The sequence below is a fragment of the Lepidothrix coronata genome, unplaced genomic scaffold (assembly GCF_001604755.1).
Source record: "Lepidothrix coronata isolate B3197 unplaced genomic scaffold, Lepidothrix_coronata-1.0 Scaffold54, whole genome shotgun sequence".
NCBI lineage: Eukaryota > Metazoa > Chordata > Aves > Passeriformes > Pipridae > Lepidothrix > Lepidothrix coronata.
In genome coordinates this window covers 1,830,074-1,852,889 of record NW_016690234.1, presented here as the reverse complement: position 1 = coordinate 1,852,889, position 22,816 = coordinate 1,830,074, and the positions used below count along the sequence as shown (strand labels likewise).

Sequence of the window (22,816 nt, the reverse complement as noted above, 5' to 3'; positions counted from 1 at the left end):
CTTTTCCAGAGCAGGCTGTGGAAATTTCCAGTCATCTTTGTGCACCACTGGAGTCTTAACAGGCAACTAAGAGACATTTCCTTCCTCTATTTCAATACTAGAAGGATCAATTCACACTTAAAAAAAAAAATAGGTAAACCTAAAACTTGTTCTTTTGGAAGGAAACGACAAACTTTGCATGGACAGAATGGTCAGAAAAAAAAGTCCTCACTGATGGGAGTAAGCTGAAACTCCCAGAATTAATGTTTTTAACTAGACCCCCTGAAAGCAGTGTCATTAAACCTATAAAATACAGCTTTTGAAAGACACCAAGTTGCCACATTTGTGTTTTTCAGTGCTCAGTCCTTCCCCACTACCAAGTTTAGGTGTAGTTTTGCCTAAATTAACACTACACAGTTTCTAAATCTTTTTTATTAACTGCTATCTTAGGCTTCTTTTTAGCTCTTCACTTGCAAACATATTAAATAAAGATCAGACTGCAGGGCCTGAGGAATGAAAAATGGGGAGAAAATTTAATATTATTTTTTGCAAAGTTTTTGTTCTATATTCACTCATTAAAACATACTTAAAGGAATACTGTTAAAAGTAAAATATTCAGAATCAGAGAACAAACCTCCCTGTTTGAACGGGGCCAGATTTTATAAGCATGGAGCTATCTCAGGATGTCTGATTCATTGCTCCAAATTTGAGTAAGAATTTAGAGTTAAATTATTAACAACACTGATAAGAATCAATTTACTACCTTTTATAGCCTCTTCAAAAGAACAATGTTGGGCTGGGCTGGAGATTTCCTTCTTCACATTAACATTCAGAGTCCCAGCTGCTGAGACAAAACACATTGAAAACTTCCTATGTTAAATCAGCAAACACGCCAAAACCAAACAAAGCAAACCAAAACAGTTACTTATAGCTTAAAAAAATTCAGGTTCTTTGAAACCCACAAACCTTCGCCCTGTGTATTGTGATATAGATAGATAAATAAACAACAATAGGTGAGGTGGGCAAACTGCAGCTTTCCTCAGGATAAAGCTTGGTGGGATTCCTTGGTTTATTTGGTGCACTGTATGGACTATGTCTATTTTTTTTCCTGTTCAGCTTCATTCTGATCCTTAAACTAGAAATGGATGCTGCTGTATATGAACAGCTGTCTCCATGCAGCAGGAATTTGAGGTATTTACCACATAAATAAGAAAAGTCAAGCCTTCGGATTTTATTATTAGCAGAGCAAACCTCCCATGAAGAGAAGTTTGGAAAGGTCTACGTTACTTAACATTCCTGTGGTATGGATTAAACAGTGAAATGAGAACTGAGATAGTTCAGCAGGTGAAATGCCCACCCCTCCCCAGTCTGTGTGTCACACACCTGGATCTGGAGTGTAGGTAAAGGGCTGCACATCGTGAGATCTCCCAGCGTTGGTCACCACGTATATTCCCACAGAAACAGCTGAGGTTATTTGCTGGTCGTGATATGGTGGCACCTTCACAATAAGGTGATTCTGTAAGGCAAACAAACATCACTGGAAAAAAATCACATTTTATTATTATTGACCTTAATTGTATTTACTTACATCGAAAGAGAGAAATAGACTGATAAACCACCATAAAAAACAAAGCCACTGGGGGAGATGCATGTGTGGGATCTGCCTTTGGAGGTGGGATCAGGATGGCCCTTGTCTGACATCATCTGCATTTAATAATTCTCCAATTTCAGCCCAACAGTCCATAATGACTGCTGTCTTTAATTGTGTCAAAAAGAATAAACAAATATTCTGTAAAAGATTTCACAGTGGAACAGAAATCCAGCCAGGTACAGCTCTGGTGTACACACAATTTATTTCCTCTCAGTAGTAACTCAATGTGTCCTTAGGAAAACTGCTGGAAAAACTGAATTAGGCATTTTAATTCTATTGTATGTAAGGGCAAAGACCTGCTCACCAAACTGTGGTACCCAGCTTCTCAATGAGAAAGGGAACAACTATACTTGTGTAAACCCAAAATTATATTCTGCCAGACTCACTGTAGAACTTATGTGAAGAAAAAAAATATTATTTCTAGAAAGGCACAGCAAGAGGGAAAGGCTTTATTGATTTTTCTCTGGAAACAGTCAGAGTATTTTGTAATTAAAAATATAATAATAATAGCAATAATAGCAACAATAAGAATAGTAATAATAATAATGGTAGTAGTAATAATAATAATAGAGGAGTACCTGATGAAATAATTCCATATCTATTTCAGCTTCTGCCTTCCAGGAATTCTCATCTAAATGAAAATTAAAAAGCAGAGTTTATTGCACGTGCAATAGAGCAGTTTATTTTCGTGCCCTTGATTCTGCTCCTCAGTTTGCTCTCCACAACTGAGCTTTACCAAGCAATGGAAACCCCAACCCCACACTCTCCTCAGCACCCCAAGCCAGCACGGCTTTCACACTAACCAGAAACATTCTCTTGGAAAATCACTTTTGTTCCCTTTAGGAAGTTCTTGCCAATCAGAAAAACTTCCTCTTCACCCTTCACTGAACAGCTGTGGAGACTTTTCTTTAGGATCTCTGGAACTCCCGCTGGTTGAGCTGCAAGGAAAAAACAGTTTGAAATCAAGAAAACATCAACATCCAAACCAAACCACTTTTACTTATAGAGTGATGAAGTAAAAAACAAAATAATTCCTGATCTTCCTCCTTCACTACATCATCCATGACTAACTCTTCAGAAGATAACCATTTCTATTATTTCCTCACAAAAATCACACTTTGGTCAATGATTCACTAATAATATTTTCCTTTTCCTCCTGCCTTTATTAAATCTTCTAAATGAAACTTTCAGTGTTGGAGCCAAAGCTCAACAAGTGCCCAGAAGAGAAGAAAACACGGTGCTGTAATTCCCTGGTATAGACAGAGACAAACAAAGGTCTCAGCCCTTGGCCACATCTGAAGCCCCCCTGCAAATTCAGCCTTAAGATCATAAAAAACTTAGTTTTTTACAAAGATTATTTTATTTTGCTCTGCAAAAGGGCAGAAGTGGTAATTGCCCTATTACCTGGGGGGGTTTACACTTGGGTTTTTTTACATGACATAAGTTTTCTGGCTGGTGCAAGAACCCAGGGCTTGGGGCAACCTGGTCTAGTGGAAGGTGACCCTGTCCATGGCAGGGGGTGGAACTGGATGAGCTTTAAGTTCCCTTCCAAATCCTTGCAAGAGTCCCATTGCTGCAGTTGGGGATTTTAGCAATTTATATCAAATAAATAAGCAAAGAGGATGTGGTTTCCAGACACACATCACTGGACACCTCTGTGCCAGCGACTCAGATGACAATTTATGTAACACTTATCACCAACCGTCTTTTCTGCAAACCATTCCTATTCTTCTAAAAGCCTAAATCATGTAAAACCACACATGTTAAATGAACACTACAGGCAATTTAAACAGACATATATTTTAAAATAACGTGCTTTGACACACTTAGAATAAAATAACTGCAGTTTCTAACAAGGGTTCCCCAGCCCCCTTTCCCACTCCCCATAAATCCCTAGGCACATGCTCATGCTCGTGCTCTGCACTTGCATGGCCCACTTTGAGTGTTTAATAAAAATATTCTCTGGGCTTACTACACAGCACAACATACATCCTGTACCACTCTAAATTATTTAATGACCTTTCAGAAAGGATTTCTCTACAACTCTCGCAGAGGGTTCCCAGGCAACCGTTACGCAACGACTGAATATGCTCAAGGCACATGAAAAGAGTAACTGGATTTAGGTTTGCTAACAAGTTAACAAAGCCTATTTAAAATACAGACCTTAAATAAAGAGCCTGCAGCTACTTAACGCCTTTTCTGTGGTTTCAGGAACATTATCAGTTATAAAACACAACATAAATGGGCTCTGACGAGGGAAAATGCAAACCTTGTTGAGAAGGCACAGCACACATCTGCAGTAAGGTATATGCAGCAAACAAACCCGGTGTAATGTGCTTGAGGGGATGATTTATATGAACAATTTAATAAACAACATTATTTTATGCCATTTTGATCAGCCAGGACATACGTGCCAGCACTACTAGGTTGGCCAAGGTCTACTGCAAGTCACCATAACTTCAGCATAAGCTACAACAGAAGCACAGAATCCTGGAAAGAGTCTCAGGACTTCCCCTCTCAACCCTCACACCATGATCAGCGTTACCCACATATTCCCCAAAGGTGCAAGTCTGATCAGAGTATTTTGCTCCTTTGTTTTAGACTTCCAGCATACAAAATTCCTGGGCAATCCCTTAGCAACTCACACAATTGAGAAGATTTTCTTAGCAAGTGACCAAACCCCAGCTTGCCAAAAACTAAACCAATTTACTCTTTACTGCATCAAATACAGCTTTTTTCAGCTAAACAGCCTATTTTAAAATCAGTCTCTAAATGTTTCACCTCAGACTCTCAGCTTCTGCTCACAATAGTAAGGTTTGGACTGTTTAAGGAAATGGCAGGGGGGTGGAACGAGATGAGCTTTACGATCCCTTCCCAACTAAACTGCTCCATCCTTCTGTGATTCCCTTTTCCTCGTTGGTCAGTGGAACCTCCTCAGCCAAGGCAGCCAGCTGTGCTTGTGCTAAACAGAGCATTTATAAAAAGTTTTGTTCTTGCACTGAACCAGAACGGATTCAGCCTCTGGTCCATCCAAGGACCACTCAGAATGCCAGGCCCGCTGACTTACCACAAGTCCTTTCTAGCACTGAAAGCTGATGGATGAATGTGACATTACAGAAGAGATTAAAAGTTGTATCAAAAAGTCACTATTCGAAGCAACTATGACAAAAATTGTGAAATTTTAAGAGGCAAAAATTAACTTCATTGAAGAGCATAAATATATAACTATTTTTAAATAGAGGTCAATAATTTTAACTAATACCCCACCCCAAATAAAAATCAATCTATGTAATCTAAACTACAGCAATTCTGAAATAATCATTGATTAACATGGGGTGTTTTCTTCCCCCAAGGCATAAAATCACAGAATCATTTAGACTGTAAAAGAGTCCAAAGACCACCAAGTCCAGCCTGTGCCCGATCCCCACCTTGTCACCCAGCCCAGAGCACTGAGTGTCACATCCAGTCATTCCTTGAGCACCTCCAGGGATGGGAACTCCATCACCTCCCTGGGCAGCCCCTTCCAATGCCTGACCACCCTTTCTGTGAAGAAATCACACTAAACCCCAGACTCCTCTAAAATCAGCGTTCTGGTTTGATACTCACTGCACAGAATGGGGGAAGAAGGCGTCTGCAGGGTCAGAGTGGAGCCGTCCTTGCGCGTGATGTTGACGCGAAAGACCAGCCGGGCGCGTGTGCTCTTCTTCTTGGACCCGGCAATCCCTATCCTGGCTTCAACATCAGCATTCCTCAGCTTCAGGATTCCCACACAATCAACCCTAACAACACAGAAGAGTACAGAGTTGAATAGTTTATTAAGTTCAGTATCTTAAATAATCTTTCAAGAAGTTCCATAAGCCACCAAGTCAAAAGTCTTGAAGTAATTACTGAAATGTTATTAGATTATTTTTATTTATATGAAATCTCTCTACGACCTTTCTCCTTTTTCAATTCAACCCTGCATAATCTGGATGATGAATCATGGGAGAACAGCATATGAAAGCACGAACAGAATAGAAAATGCAATATAATTCTGGTAAGCATTCAATTTAGAATCACAACTCTTCATTCTTCCATCCCTGGGCCGAGATCTGGGTTTGTAGGATTATTGCTACAAAATATTCTGCATTCACTTAAAGAAAGCAGGAGTAGAAGAAAACTTACTGTAGTCATATTATTTTTTAAGTTCAGTGGGGCTTGGAAGTGACAGATACGTCCTACTGTAAGTGTGGTCCTGGGGCAGACGTACAGGGCCAGGTGAGAGATGCAGTGCTGGCTTTCAGAGACAAATGCTCCATGGAAAATTATTACAAGCAAAAAACAGTCAAAAAAAAAAAACCAAAAAAACCCAAAAAACTCAAAAAAAACCCCAGAAACACAGCGTGATGTGTTGAAAAGAAGAACATTGTAATTTAATCAGGATTTTGGGCTCTATGTCGAAAAAGTACAGGGACCATCTGATATCTGAGTACAATAAACTTCAAGCAAGAGCTGAGGAGCAGAGAGGAGGGGACAGTGTGTTTCAGACAATGCCACTACTAGCATTACCTTTAACAGAGGTGCTACAGCAGCACTGAAATATCAGCAAATTTTCTTTAGAGACATCAAGATATCATGAAAAACAGTCCAGGCAAAACTCTTCTTCCTAGATAATTCCACTTCCTAGTATTGCTATACTTTATATGGTTGTATTTGACCATCTTAAAAGTCTTTTCCAACCTTAACAATTCTATAATTCCATGATTAATGCCTGAGGACAATTATAAAATTATCCTCTAAGAGACAGTTTCCAAACTTACAGGAATAAATTTTTTACTAAAAGAGAATCAAACTGACTCAGTCAATCTGCAAACTGTATTATCCTGCTTAGGAAGCAGACATTGTAAATTGAATAAAGGTTTCTTCTCTTGATACAAGTTTCCAGGTGCAGAGTGGCAGCTTTCAACCACAGAGCCATTACAAAATAGCTGTTCTACTGACAAGAAGACTTTGGAAGATCACTGCCTTCCTGTATATTGATACATGTGAAAAGCATAGTAGGGAATCACTTCTATTTGAAGTGTCCTTTCCGTGAGATCAAAACCACAAAAGCAGATGAATCCACTTTTCAAAACTTCCTGCTGTGACCCACTGTCATGAGCCCCTTCCCAGGGGTCACGTACTGCTCTCATGCAGCTGTATCCTGGCTCCAAAACCCCACCTGTGCTGGACCACACCAGCTCTGTCAGGATGGGCAGAACGAGCAAAGCAAGAGAGCAGAAAAGCCACAGTCTTGCTTCATTATCCACAACTCCCAGTTTTTTGGGCCCAATATTCTCCATCCCTTTTCCAAGCAGCAATTCTGTACTTGTTCAAAGCCAACCAACCAGCAGAACAGTGATGGCTATAATTCACCTAATGCTTGGATATGCACATTACTGATCAATCAGGGACAGGAAACCAACCTAACAAAGTTAACTGACAAAGTCTAAGGAAGAGCAGACTAAGCATGAAGTATAATAAACAAACTGAGAATGTGATTTAAAAGTTTTTCTATCCAAGTGCCCTCACTCAGTGCCCGGTGTGTGCCAAGATGGTCACACTTTTAACTACCAACCCATCCAATAGAAAAAGGAAACCTGTTCCCAAACCCAAGCTCATAAGCGAAAATACTTATAAAAAAAGCTACTCACGCCAGTGTCATGTTGTTGCTTGGGTCCAGCCCGACCTCGATGACTGTGGTCCCCTCTATGTCCACCTCCTTGCAGGGGGTGGTGTTTCTCCCAGTGACTCTGCAGGCCTGGTAGAACCCGTGCGGCTTCACACGCCCGGAGTCGTTCCCCACAAACACCTGCAGCACCACCGGCTCGTTGTGACCCTCCAGCTGAAATAGGCCAGTGGTTAATTAACAAGGAGGGATTTCTTTAATTATTATTGTTAATATTCTGGTTTTAAACCCCCTTGAATCCTATCTATCTTCAGGTAGAATGATCCCAACTGCAACTCTCACATCTCTTACGACCCCTCACTCTCACCCCAACCATGACTAGAATTCTCCTCTCCCCACAATGCATCTGTGTCCACCAGTCAGCCCAGAAAGAGAACATTTGCTGGGGTTGCCTCCAAAGGTGATTAGAATTTGTTGGTCAATATGTTCATGCCCATTAATCACTGGCATTCCAGAATCCCACCTTCACACCAGATGCACTTTGACACCAGATTAAAACTGTCCAACATTTGCAAAACCACTGGAAAAGTCAGAACAGGATGAAGGGGAAGCAGAGGTAAGAATGGGACAATCCAACTGCACAAGCCCAGCTTTCTCTCAGACAATAAAATAAAAATGGTAACTTGACATCTCCTACTTAAAAGTTTATGAACAGTGTCAGAGTTTGTTGAAACACTTCGTAAGTAAAAGCAGGTCAGACATTTTAACATCCTCCTGCAATCCCATGTGAAAGCCAAAATTATTCCAGAACATGTCAGTGAAAAATACATTCATAAAATACATTCATGAAATGTTTGTGTCCTTTCAATGCTTTTTTTATTAGAGGAATTCCCCTGTGGTGCCACAGACTAAAAATACTCTGAGGTAAAAGAAGTTCTAAAGTAAATCTGGACATTGCATTTCAAAGAAACCTTTCCTTCTTTTTAGGAAATAGTTAAGAAAAATACTCCAAGTAAAAAGAAACTCTAGATTGCTGACAAATTCCCAGGCCAGAGACGGCATTCCTTTGCCAGAGAATTCTAAGAGGAGGTAAAATTACTGTTTTAATGTTTTCACTACAACACATTTGTTGCTTGAGGATTTCCAGGTGACAATGTTGTCTTTTGTCCCAGGCCTAGAAGTCGAGGCAATACCTGCAGAAAGAAGCTCCATTTTTATTAGTAAGGAGATGCAAATGAGAGCAGAGGCCTCTGGAGGATCTCCTGGGGGACTAGTCCCTGAATACACTCTCAGAAAACGTAGTTCTGCAGTTGTTAACAAGTTCAAATAAAGGAAAAAAAAAATCAGCAAACACTGATAAAATCATTGTGTGCTCCTCAAGTCCAGGAGGGGCAAACAACAAATGTGAGTGTTACAGACAGGCAAAGCCAAAAGATGTCTGGAGATGGCCCAGCACAGGCTCCCAAAAGGAACCACAGAAACAGCAAAGGGCTCAACACCTAGTCACTTGATTAAGGTTTGTTTATACAATTTTAACATTGCATACTGATTGTGGAACTCAAGTTCTAAGTTGTCAAGAACAGAGTTTTATTTCAATGCCACAGAACTTGCTTCTCCCCCTCAGCCTATGTAAGAGCGATGCACTGGAGCGACTCCCAAACACCAGATCTCTGAACCACCACTGTTTTTACACTATTCCTCCCCATCTTTAAACCCCATGAACAAAACAAAAAGCCCTCTTGTCCTTAACATATTTTTTTCCCACCAGCTCAGATTTCCTGAAGATTCACTGACTCATTTGCCTGTGCAGTCCTGGCAGAGTTTTATCTGCAGGGTATGAACTCGTCTGCCTACTGGTAAAGCAAACTGGAACTTCCAGGAATTCAGCAACATGAGACTCTTCCAAACAGATTTTTCACTGATGGGTGCTAAAGGGTAACTGGGAAAGGAATTAAAAGGAAATTCAGATGAACAAAGGCCCATTAAGAAAATCCACATAAATGAGCACTAAATCCCCATAGCAACAGGCCAATATGAAAGGATTCTTTTCTTATGAAACTCTACTGGAGTTGTGCATTACTCAGGAGGACTGAGTGAAGGGCTGGTGGGGTTTCTAACGCTGCTGAACAGGACTTTGAAGACAAGTCTACTTCTATATTCTGTCAGCAGTGGACAGCACAAATTTAAGGGCTGTATCACAAGCAAACATTTCTTTGTGGACCTGGTAAATTAGTTTGGGTTGAGAACTGCTTATCTATCGCGGCCTTGACATAAAACTTCCCTCCTCCTGTAACTCTGTGATGCCAATAAGACTTTTTGTGACCTGCAAGAGACCCAGTACAGTCTTTACAGCAGAGGAACTGCAAAGCCTCCTCCCTTCCCTCTAAAAGAGAGACTGGAGGCCTGTTTGAACTGAACCTGTTCCCATTCCATTAGAGCACCCCTGGGAAGGGTGTCCCCATGCCCTCAGCCTACCTTCACCGTGGGAAAGCCCTGCTGTGTCCGGTCCTTCACAGAGCCCCGGCTGCCCTCGGTCAGATAACGAGCCCTGTGCTGGGTCTCCGGCTGCACCACAATCTTCAGTTCCTTCCCCTCACTCTTAGTCGGATACTGACCACACAACATTGGGGTCTTCTTCCCTCCAGCTCCCTTCTGGTTCTCTGATGCTCTGGGAAGTCAAAGCAGACCATCAAGAAGATGTTAGAAACAGCTCCCCAGTTAAAACAAACCAAATCACAGAAAAGCTAAAAAGACAAAGGGTGTGTATTAATGGATGGAAGATTTGTAGTGGAGAGCCAACTTTGGAATTCTCTTTTCGACAGTGAAGGAAACCTGCAGGATGAAGAGGAATGGTGCTTCCCTGCTCCTCCATCCAGAGCACATGGGAACTGCTTTTCAGAGAGTAAATATAAAGGAAGGGAAATGTAATTAGCATTAAATGATGTTAATGAACAGAAGGCGGCTCATAACCCGCTTTTTCATAGTCAGTGATACAGCCTGAACAAGCTGTTTCACTGTTGTAACACACACACATGTACACACACACTCTGAATGGATTTGTGGTTAAATGGTACTTTAAACAGGAAAACAGCCTCATGCCTGTCTCCACCTCCACTTGCACATCCATGCAAACTCCAACTCTGATTTCTGTCAAAACAGATTGATAAATTTATGCAGAAACCCAATCAGTTATTGCAAAAGCTCTGACATAACTGCACTGAAGTTAAATCAGGCCTTTCTTTCCAGATGCATTTTGTAGGCCATCGTGTCTTGTGCTCAGTTCCATAATTAAAACTGGGATGAAGGAGTCCTCCAAAGTCTAACAGTACATGAGCCACCTTGTATTCCCTTTAAACCAGGATTTGGTCATGAACCTGAAGTCCAATAAACTCCTTTCACACTAGGAAATGTGAACGTGCCACAGCACACGGTACAGGCAGGAAAAGGGCTCCATGATTTACGCAAATCTCATATTCATTTTACTACCAAAAAGGGGCTTCTAACAGCTAATGCCTGGGAAGAAAGCAGCTTTAAATAACAGGTGTGAATTGCTTAAAAAACAAATCCTGTTTCAATGTGCAACTTACGGAAGTAATTTACTCAGGATTTTTTCCTTCTCAAAAAGGATGAAAAATGCTTTTTCTTTAAAATCATTTACTGGGAGCTTTGCCACTGCAGGAGGTTCTCACTGACCTGGAGCTGGGGTAACCCAGCTCTCTTCCCAATGATTTACACTAACAAACAGGATCAGCACCTTTTCTAAAGCTCCTACTGTGCAAGGACCAGCACATGGACACAGCGTAGGCTTCCCAGTCATTCCCAGGCCTGCTCCTATGCCCCAGGGAAGGCTGGGCACACCTATGCCTCCCCCATTCCCCCCCATCTCATAACTCTGAAAGTCATGGAATTATAGAACAGTTTTGGTTGGAAGGGACCTTTAGACATGATCTAGTCAATGCCCTGCCATGGGTAGGGACACCTTCCACTATCCCAGGTTGCTCCAAGCCCCGTCCAACCTGGCCTTGAACACCTCCAGGGATGGGGCAGCCACAGCTTCTCTGGGAAACTTGTGCCAGGGCCTCACCACTCTCCTTGTAAAAAAGTTCTTCCTTTTATCTACTCTAAGCCAACCCTCTCTTACTTCGAAACCATTTCCCCCTGCCTACAGCAACAGGCCCTATTTGTCACACTCCTATTTCCACTGAGCCTTCCATTAAAACAGACAGAGGTCAGTGCTTTGGATGATCTCCATTCCCATTTTTCTGTCCATAAAGGTTAACCACTTCAACATGGACAGGAGGGTCAGCCTCCTCCTGCTCACCCAGCTGAGCCCTGCCACGGTCCTGGCTGCCCTCCACACTCATCCTCAACCACCAAAGACAGGATCTAGATCAAAACTGGTGTAAATCTCTGCAAGATAATACCATCTTACAGTAAAACCATCTTCCTGCCAAGAAGTCATGATTACTCTGCTTGGTGCAGTCACACAGGCTGCTTGAAAACATAAATACGCCATGCAAAAACATACCTTCCTTTGGGAAAAGGGACAAAACTCTCCTTCAGTGTAGCACATGGAAACCCTGTGATACACTAAATAAACTGTAATTAACACCATCATGCTCTTTGCTTCTATACAAGTTAAGGGAAAACTAATGAAATTCAAGCTCGTTAGACAATCAGTTTCTATCTTCTTGTCAGGACAACCCTCCAAAGGACTAGTAATTACAACGAATACACTTACCAATTTTCAGTCAATATATTTTCATTTTTATTACTTAGAATTTTAAAATAAACCCCTCAGCTTCTCACAGGGAAAGTGAGAAAGAATGCTGGGCAGCCTCAGCAATGGCAACACCACTGCATCCTTCCAAATGCCAGGCCTGGGAGCCAGGGGACACCTTGGCACAGGGAACGCTCCACGGAAAACACCACAGGAATTGCTCACTCTGACCCCGTCACACCGGAAAGTTCCAGCTCTATAAACTAATAGGGAAGGCTGTGGTACAGTTGAATTTTGAAGGGAAGCATTGGAGAGCCAGCCATCAAAATGAAATCCACCTTTACACTCAAAATGTCATGTTTTAGCAGTGTGACATTAACACTGTTGTCTCTCCAAGAGTACTTTACTCATAAATCACAATTACCTTAATTCTCAACAAATTGTTTTATACAGTATCATATTTAAGCAAAGAGATGCTCCCCACAATTATTTTAAAGTCTTTTCTCTAGAAAATTAATCGTTACTTTCAATCAGATTAGCTGAACCTGAGAGCCATTTAAAGCCTTCATCAGAGCTGCTGCGTGGTCTTTCTCCTCAGATTACAAGGATATACAATTTATACATCCTTTTAATTCAGTTTATCCATATTGCTAATATTCACACCTGTACAAAACATTTCATGCACACGCATTTATTAATTTAACTGTTACCAGACAATGTTTCCTCTAATCTAGCACTTCTTTTTTTTTTTTTTTAAGAAAATAAATATAACTGGCAAATCCCAAGGCCATTGGAACAGATCTCCTGAGTTAAGTTTGGCCTGGTCCTGCCCTCAGGGCTGTTCCCAGGGCAGAGCTGAAAGTGAAAGTGAGACCAAGCCCATTGGAAACCTGAGCCCCTGCCCTAAATCACCATCAATTCATCCCTTCTAAAAAGGCCTTCACAAATTCCAAGTTTCCACAGGAATATATTCTTTCTCTTCCTGGCCTTTACAGACAACTGCGTAGAAGTCTCTTTAGAGGCCAATGCCATTTCCATTCCCCACGGAACACAGCTGCTCTCCTTGCTCTGTTCTGAAAGCCAAAAGTAACTGAACTCCCTTGGCCGAACTCCACCAGGCTGGGAAGTTTAAAACCCCCAGTCACTACGGTGACCCAGATTTGTAATGCCAAATCTCCATATTCCAACGGCAAAATGAAGTTTTCTAAGATCTTGGCCACTTTCTTACCCCCTGAAAGAGTGTTCATTTCAAGGGACAATTCTGTTACCTAAGAGTTTTCCTGCAGTTCAGTCTGGCCTGTGTGGGGAAAAGAATTCTGCTTTCTCCCCTCTGCATTTACAGAACTGAGGGCTGTTCACTGCTCACCCTTGAAGTTTTCAGGGATGTTACAGACTTGTTCTGTTTTTAGACTGAGACCTCATGTATCATTCCAGAGTTTACTAAATCTCCCTTTTCTGCCCCGAGATCACATTTATAGTCACGCAGCTCTTGCTTTTCCATAAAGCTTTTCCCTGTGTAAGGGAGAGCCTGGTCTCCAGGAGCTGGGGGAGGTACTTTCCTCATTCCAAGCTTCCTGGGCTCTACCAGGTACTAATATTTTACTTTATTATCATCTATTTTGGCTGGTGAAAACCAGAGCAGCCAAGGATAGAGCGGTGCCTGTGTGGAGACCCCAGAAGACCCCAAGCAAAGTCAATGTTCCCATCCAGCTCCACTCCTCCTGCTGAGCCTGGGGAAGCACCAGCACACTCAGGAAAGGTTCTTGGAATTGCTTTCTCACAGTGAAATTTTAAGTATGGAACTGCACTGACCCTGGGAACACAGACTCCAGGCTCTTTCCCTTTGGAATGGGAGAAGTTCATCATCTTTGCCATCAGTCAAATTTTAATATTCCCCGTTGCTGTGATGAACATCAGAACGTACTGCAAGCACAGACATAAAAGTAAAAACAAAATACACTCCTGCCCCCAAAAAAGCCCCAAATAAAAGAGCCAAAGCTATCCATTTGACCACCTTAAAAGTACTAAAGAAGCAACAAGTTAAAAAATAAAATAAAAAGAAGAAATGTATTAACACACTCTTGCAAACTGATGGATTTTTCCTCTTTAAGCAGCTACTGAAATGCATTCAGTGAACAGTGTGAAGTGGGAGATGAGAAGCCACCACCCAGGTGTGCCCACGCAGACACACGCACATGACCCAGAAGCACAGAGAGAAACAGGATTAGAGATTTATTTCTGAAAAAATCAAATACAGAAGTGAGTTCACAAGGCAAAAATAAAATCTGGTTCCCCATATTTGTCTTAACATTTCATAAAAAGTAAAGCACCTGTTAATTTAGATGATGAGAAATCCTAATGAGCCATTAACCATTAACTTCTACTCCCATTCCTCTCTCTATTTGATAAATAAAGAGACAAACAGAAGCAGGTGAAGTGTACAGACTGAAATCCTCACATAAAATCCTGCAAAAAACCATTCACATTTAGGGTGCGCCCACTCCACTCCGCCTTTCTTTTTAAATACATTTTCACTGCTATTTTATAAATGGAATTGTGTGGCCTTTCGGGAATTTCACTTAAAGAACACAAATGAGCTCATCAGTGCTGAGTTTAATTGCTGCAGGGAAGTTTAGCTTTATCTTCTAAATAAAGATTAACAAGTCTAATGAGAACTTAGCACAGAATTATGGAACGGTTTGGGTTGGAAGGAACTTTAAAGAGATCCAGTTCCACCCCTCCGCCATAGGCAGGGACACCTTCCACTAGACCAGGTTGCTCCAAGCCCCATCCAACCTGGCCTTGGACACTTCTAGGGATGGGGCAGCCACAGCTTTGAGGGGAAAGAAGAACTTATGCTGGGCTAGGACACGGCAAGGACAGCAGAGAAGGGAGGGGGTTTATGTGAGAACCCGAACAGAACATTGGCCAGGGCACGAGAGGACTTTTATTAGTTTGGGTTTACATATGGAGATAGAACTTTTTTTCTTAAAACAAAACAAAACAAAAAAAAAGCAGATACCAACCCATTTCCTGCTTTTGAGTTGCCTTTGCTGTCCGTGCTGAGCTGAGAAAGGACATAGTGAGGCGCTTTGGCACTGTCGGCATCAAAGATATCCATGTTGGACTCTTCACAATCTCGGCGTTTGATCCCTGGCCTCTGCTTTGGGTTGCGTTTGCGCGATTTACGTGGCACCTCAGTGTTATCATTGTAGGAACTGGTACTCATGTTACTGAAGTTGGAGGGTGAATCCTCCATCCACATACTGCAGCTCTGTTCTGACTCCAGTGCACAGCCCTCATCCTGGCAGGACATCCGACTGTTGTCCAGCAGGTCCTCGGGTGGTGGCGAGATGTACAGGACTGTGTGGCGCCGCGGCGTTGACTGGTGCTGCTGGGCTGTGTTACTGGTTATCTGCTGGTCACTTACCCCTCGGGTACTTACCCCCACGGCTGAGGAGCAGCTCTCCACTTGCATAGCCTTGCTGTCGGTGACTGAGGTAGAGTAAATGGTAGGACTGGAAGAGGTGGTAAAGGAGCTGCAAGCACCGCCCATGGAGGAAGAGGAAGGAGCTGAAGAAGCATCTGCGGTGTACAATTCACAAGTAAATACCGGAGCCGCGGCGGGGGCTGTGCTGGCTATAGCAGTCCCAGAGAAATCAAGGTGATTTAGGAACCGATTGCTTTCCCCCAAGAAATGTTTGGAATTTGGTTACGTTTTAGAATGGAAGTGCTTAAAGCAACACAGCCTAGCCAATACTTTGGAAATGTCCAAACGAGTCTTAGCACGATCCACTGTAATCAAATTTTTATGACTTAATGTTAATTCATACAAATGGCTGCGAGTAAACAGAGCTTTCATCGCCTCAGCTGGACTAATTATTGGTGTAGAAGCCATTTCATCTAAAATAGCCCCAAAGCGAAATGCTTATAAATCCACATTCAATGCCAATTAAACCATTTATTGTTGGAAATTTTTAAATTTTTTTTTTTTGAAAAAGACGGGACTGTGCTTAGCCACAAAATATTAAAATAAGTTTCTAACCTATGAAGCAGAGAACTACAGGTCATTTTTAATGCAGACACTCCCTGCTTCAGAGGCAAATCCTGGAATAAAAATATGAGAAAATAAATGAGAAAAAGAGCTGCTGATTATTCCATCATAAATGAGAAATAAAATATAAAATCAACTGAGTTGGTAGGCAAAATGGAACTGGTATCAGTCACTATGAGTGAGCTGTGGATTGTGAAGGTTCAAAACAGGGCTGAAACATCCGTGTTGGTGACACACTGATCCAAGGACAGGGAATTTCTGTAATTTGACTTTTCCAGTCACTGAGACTGATTTCTCTCAGACTTTACAGTCCAATACACAGAGATAGTTTGGGACAGACCTCTGAAAAATTCCTATTAAGCAGGAGATTTCCAACAGCGTGTGAAGTCTCCAGAGGTCTCACAGCTCAATCTGGTTTAGAAATTATTAAAACAAACCCCTGAAGATTTCTGGAGAACACCATAACTGCTGCCAAGGAAGAATTTTAATGGACAAATCAGCTGAATACATGGGTTAAACATTCCAGAGGAAGCAGGATGGGCAAATGTAGGGCTTTATTTATTTATTTATTTCAATCACCTGTAGCTCACTGAGGAATAACTGAACTGAATTTTATAGTCAGATTTCAGCTTCTTGGGGGAAGATCATCCTGGTTTATGTATTTCTGCACTGCTGCCCACACCTGATAAACCAGAACCACTGAAATAACCTAATTTTGGAACACATTGTACATTAAATATATACATAATTATACAATGTGTTTGTTCAGCTAGTTACTGCTGTCAGGCAGGTAATCCCTATCATTAAGAAGAATATGATGTTTTCCTTTTTGCTGTGTGGGATTTTTTTTAAATCCAAAATATTATGTTAAACTCCCAAGTTTAAAAGGTTTAGGGACAGTCAGACTATTTTATCCCATTTTACTTAGTTAAAAGTAGCAGAATAAAGTATTTTCAGCCACGATATATATTTAGTTAACAGTAAAACTCAGCCAACCTTACCATAAATCCACCTACTTGGAATTACTGGTGGTATCATTGATTGATGATAAAGAATTTTTAAACTATTACTGGTTTTTTTTACAGCTTTTCTGTGCTAAATGAATGTAAAAGCAAAGCTACATCACTTCAGACTGTAAAATTTAGTGGCCATTACAGTTTATCGATAAACTATTCTGCTTTTATCACCTTCCCCAAACCTCCCAGTGAACCAGGAGCAGCTGAATGATACCAGTTCCATTTCCCAGTTTGTTCTTTGGCAAATACAGTGGCTGAAACTGGACAATTCAGTCACTTTGCATTCCAATTTAAAGGAAAATTTCTCCTTTCTATATCATGCATTAATGCAATGCTTCTTTCAAAAACAGTTACAGGATTGGCAAGAACTATTAAATCTAGATATTCATTTCAGTGACAATATTTAGGAGCTGATTTGCAGCCACTTTGAGTTGAGAAAGCCCGTTGCTATTGGGGATGTTTGTTTTGGTAAATTGAATTAGTTTCCATTCATCATTGACACCCTCAAAGAGAACCAGAACATGTTCTGCGTGGAACAGGCACAGCAAGCACTGAGCTCACCCCGCTCAGCAAGTGCTTCAATGCATCTCCTGGCCAGGATTGCACTTTTCCCTCACTTTCCTAGGGAAAAAAATAAATACATCACTAAATAAAACGCTTTTGAGCACAAAGCTAAAAGAGCTCGTGATGGCAGTGCTGTTTTAGGGTGCAGCATTGTGCAATATTGAAGGTGTTACCATTCACTACCCCTCTCCAAAACAGTTTCTCCTCCTTTTTTTTTTCCTAGAAGCTAAGAAGAATTTATATGTATGAATATGTGTATGTGGGTTTTTACACTTTTTAAAATTAAATAAACATTGTCCATTATAAATTGGTTACACTCTCCTCCATTTACCAGAGACACCCCTCTGGAATGACAAAATTAGATTATGGAAATAATCCCAAATTAAGCAGTAATGGCAAGAAAATCTCTCTTTAGCCTTATATAATAAAGTACTGCCATTACCAGCCATAAATATGCAAGTGTTTTAAAGAATGTAAAGGCCACTGTATCCTCAGTTAAAATAAGTAAACATATATAAGAAAGTATGATAAATATTATAGCAAATGGAATAAACTGGCCGTATTGGAACAGTCAAAGACACAAATTTAAAATCTGTTTGGGGGGATAAATTAGTAATTGCTTCAGTAACATTTTAAGTTATGCAAATACTAAGAAACATAACGAAATCTATGTTTTCTCAGTCTGCAAGCCTTGAGCCAACTCATCTTCCTTTGAACTAATAAATAAATTGGGTCAATCAAATAAGAATTCACCAAGTTACTGTAATGAATTAACTGTATTTTACATGGCTCCCATTTCGTTTTGTCATTTTATTCCAAAGCCAGGGACATTTGTATCTGACACCCAATGGAGATTTCTTGGGGGGAAAAAAACCCCTCAGTTATTCTAACTTAGCTGGTGCTGCTTTAAAAGGTGAGAGCATACACACACACCTTTGCCACATACTTTGAGCGCTCCTGTTATTTTACTTTCTTTAGACACATATTAATGGGAATTGTTACAGGTGGCTCTTTTATTTGCAACTTAACAGTGTGTGCAATGACAAAGATATATATGGTTTTTAGATGAGCAGGTACATTTTGCAATAGAAGACTGAATATATTTAATTTAACACAGCCTCGAAATCAAACTTGCTTTCAGAGCAACAACACTGAAGAGAAGCCAAGCGCTTGTCATGGCAAATGTGCAGCCTCAGGATTAGAAATGGAATGTTCACCAGCATCACAAAGTGGGTATTTTCTTTTTTTCAATAAAAAATGAGAGAAAGGAATATTTCACATTAGAGCAACTGTGATCACTGTTGAAACTAAACCTCCCGAATCTCTTTGTTGCCATCGCTGTAACACATAAGGGAACTGAAATAAGTAATTCAGATTTTGCTGCCTGTCCTACAAGCTTTTTCTCCCTAAAAGAGGCAGAATATCAGGCCTAAAACTAAGGGAACACATAGTAAAGAGGTTTGCTCCCTGTGAGGAAACCAGGGCAGGCTTTTTCCTTCCAGTACCATAAAACAAAAATTTTTTACCTCCTGTATTAGCAACTAAGGCAATGACAGATTTTCCATATCCTACTCTCTTGTGAAGACAAACAAGGCATTCAGCCTCTAACAAAAAGGTCTGAAAGGCAGGAGAGAAAAAAAAATCACTACTTGGCACTGAGAGAGTGTTTTTAGGTAACATTTCTGTGGAGCCAATAATGAAATTCTTGTTCATTCTTTTCCAATATCCTTAAATACAACAAGGATTATCAAGTCCTCAAAAAGAAACAAACAGTGTCCTGATGACCTTTTTTTTTTTTAATTGCAAAAGTAAGTAATTTCCCAGGCTGGAGAGTTTAAAATTGCAAAGGCAAATAAACTGGAGATATTTCTGGTTTCACAAGTTTTTTAGCCACCTGTGCTTGGACAGCCAGGACAAGCAAAAAGCCATTAAAGAACTAATTTTTCTCTCAGGGCCTCCCCTGCATCCCACGTAATCCCCTACACTCCGTGCAGAAAACAAGTGTCCAAAATGAAAACTCACCCCAGGGTGAGAATTAGGTGGTGTATAAGTTTAATATGTGAAGTACAACTTTTAATAAATGTATTAATTTATCCAACATGTCATTTTCTTGATGAGATTTTGTATGTTAATTGGTTTATTCGAACCCCTAGATACAGAAGAACAATTTCAGGGCAAACCTAGAAGGAAACTGTGCAAAATTTCCACCATCAACCCTTGTGTTGTCAAAGGTTTTAAAGGTAAAACCCAGAACTTACAAAGTGGCTGCAAACCTGCTTTCAACACCTCACATGCCAAACTTGGGGTTCTACTTTTCTTCTTCTTGTATTACTGATGTCATGTCAAAAACTTTTTCCAAAAACTTTAGTTTCAAATCAGTATCAATCCACTATTCAGAAATAAAACAAAAAAAAAATTAAAAATAATAAAAAAAAAAAAAAGAAAGAAAGAAAAGAGACTTATGAAGAAGTCTGAAAACAAGACCGACCTATACCCTGGGTGAGATTGGATGGGTTAAGTGTCTCTGGCACTATTTGTCTTCACTATTGACAGACACTGTCACACAACCCACCACTCGATGCCTGTCTCTGAATGGCGAAGCTAGAATGCAAGTTAAGTGTATTAATAGAGAAAAAAACTAGCATCCCAGCAAATATCATAAAGCAATCCAATTCACCAGTTATTAAACACACTCAGATTCAAGATAGGTAGGTTAATTTAATTTACATTAAGCCCCACAGTGTAAATTCCCCTTTACATTCCCATGCTGACCCAAGCAGTGTATTTATTATACTTTGGGTAAATACATTAATCAATGGTTTTGTTATAAATTACTCCCGTTATTCAATTAACACTCAAGTTTAGGTATCTAAGTAGAACTTTTGTTAGTGGCTCACACACACCAATTCCACGGATCTTAGATCCTTCCCACTCAAAGCTAAAAGGCTGATTCCAAGCAGGCAGAACTCTGGGAATCTCAGCTGCTCTCCAAGCTCTACCTGTCACTCATCAGCTCTCTCCCCAACTGTACCCTGTATGAGGAAGTCAGGATTGATGGATCTGCCAAAGAACCTCAATTTAAAAGACAGACTATTTTATCTTTTAAATACAGAGTGGGTTTTTTTTCCCTAAGAAATTCAGAACTCCTCGTGGTGTTCACAACACCTTCAGTACTGCTACAGCACAGAGGTGCCCAAATAGGACTGTTCTTGACCCTCACAGTCTTGGTTTTCAACTATTCCTTAAGGAACAGGGAATGCTCTTGTCAGGAAGTAGTTCTCAAGTCTTTCTGACCTAATAACAGGAGCCATTTAATGCAAGAAATTGTAACAAAATCTCTCGGAATAATGTAACAACTTGTGTTTGATTGAGCAGTTCTGGAAAATTGGGTTTACTGACTATTTGAAATGCAGGAAGACTGAAAATTATCTTAATTTAGGAAGAAGATATGAACTAGACATGTACACTGATACAATCCTTTATATGGAATTCTAAGGAAGCTCGTGGAGTAGGAATGCACTTAACACACAGACAACTCCACACTACTAGAACATTCTAACTGAATTGCAGATAACATGCCTAAAGAGTTTCCACAAAATGGAAACAGAAAGCAAAACTTTTTCTTTGGCATTTCCCAGCTATGACTTGTCACCAGGAGACCCTTTAGCATGATGAAGGAACCTTTCCACTCCCCTGAGCTGAACCTAATCGCAGCCCAACCTCTCCTGACATGGTCCTTCCAGAAGAAACACTTAAACCAATGCACAGCACCAGGAAGATGAGCTTTTAACAAGCATTAAGGTCTGGTTGAAATTCATTCTGTAAGAGAGAAGTATCTGACCCATGGCTGAAGCCGCAGACAGAAATCCCTGGAAGACATCCTCCTAGGAAATGACAGGAAGGCATTTCCAACTGGGAGGGCGGTAGGAAGAGGAAGAGAAAAGCCTACAAAGAAATGGAAGTTTTTACAGGCATTGGAGACCAACTACAAAGAAGAATATTTTTTTCTGCTCATTTGTTTACAACGAGCAATCACAAGGCCAGGATAACAGAATTGGTACCAGCACTGAGATCCCCTTTGAAATCTCTGGTCATTATCTCTGCATCAACAGGAAAAACTGACTAATGACACCAGGAAGGATGATAAATGGACAAAATATTTTCATTAAAAATAAAAATGAAGAAGCCTGGCTCTACCACTCAGGGAAAACTAAACCAAAACAAACCCATCTCCATTTTGAGGTTTTATTAGAATCTTTAGTTTGAGAATGTTGAAAAAGCCTTATTTTGGCAGCAGAAAACATGAGCCTTTAGCACCCAGTGTCCACCCCAGAGATGATTCAGGTAACCTTATCCATATCTCTACAGTAGCAATTGAGAAGTAAAGTCTTATTCTCATAATTAAAATAACCAAAAATGCTAATGGCAATACTGCAGTAACAACTCTGATCAAAAAAGCCAATTACATCTGTTTGGGACAAGCAGATTGTCTCTTTAATTAAGAAGCAGCATAAAAAAAAGCATGGAATTGATGAAAAAAAGGCAAAGCTTTATCATTTACCTAATATTCTCCAAGGATACAACCACGGATGTTTGGGAGCCAGAAAACCTCACTACATCACAGATTAACTGTATCCCGATGTGGAGAATAAAAAAAAAAAAAAAAGAGAGAGATCAGTAAATACATTACATTTCAGTGGCATAAAATCTGTTCCCCTTTTGCTACAGCAAGAACACCACTCTGGAGAAAACCACTGGAGATTAGGAACTGGAAACTAAAGAGCAATATAAAAAATACGGAAATATATACACATTTGCCTCTGTGGGAAATGAAGAGCAGTTTGAGAGATCAACAAACTGAAGCAGCTTATTCCAAGATTTGCTGCAGGAAGAACAAGGGATGAGGAGCAGGAAGGGAGTTTCTGTAACAGTTCATTGAGGTTCAGAAGGTTCGAGCATTCCTGGTACTGGAGATAAAAGATGGAAAAGCAGCACTTGTTTAAAGAATATGGTCAAAAATACTCCTGATCATCCCCAAAACACAAGAATCAGGTGTTACCTACCAGTCCTTTGAAAAAGGACTTAAATTAGCAGAGTGAATTTTAAGCATTTGGAGGTTCAAAGTATCTTGATCAACACCCAAAAATTGTTCAGCCTTTCAGAACCAACTGAAGAGACTCAAACA

The 22,816-nt window shown here is 40.5% G+C and overlaps 1 protein-coding gene across 8 annotated transcripts in view; it reads right to left on the bottom strand.

Moving 5' to 3' along the window:
• Nucleotides 1-22,816, bottom strand: part of NFAT5 (nuclear factor of activated T-cells 5) — a 57,192-nt gene that overhangs the window by 11,412 nt on the left and 22,964 nt on the right. For 3 of the 8 annotated variants that reach the window (XM_017816287.1, XM_017816291.1, XM_017816289.1), the window contains exons 3-10: nucleotides 15,024-15,582; nucleotides 9,753-9,945; nucleotides 7,303-7,493; nucleotides 5,237-5,409; nucleotides 2,434-2,568; nucleotides 2,209-2,261; nucleotides 1,363-1,495; nucleotides 743-823 (exon numbers count right to left, since the gene is read on the bottom strand). In XM_017816287.1, coding sequence (XP_017671776.1) covers nucleotides 743-823; nucleotides 1,363-1,495; nucleotides 2,209-2,261; nucleotides 2,434-2,568; nucleotides 5,237-5,409; nucleotides 7,303-7,493; nucleotides 9,753-9,945; nucleotides 15,024-15,582 — 1,518 coding nt within the window. Of the gene's footprint in view, nucleotides 1-742; nucleotides 824-1,362; nucleotides 1,496-2,208; nucleotides 2,262-2,433; nucleotides 2,569-5,236; nucleotides 5,410-7,302; nucleotides 7,494-9,752; nucleotides 9,946-15,023; nucleotides 15,583-16,042; nucleotides 16,105-20,119; nucleotides 20,233-22,816 lie in introns of those variants that run through there. The other 5 variants (XM_017816288.1, XM_017816293.1, XM_017816290.1 and 2 more) reach the window with 3 other exon arrangements.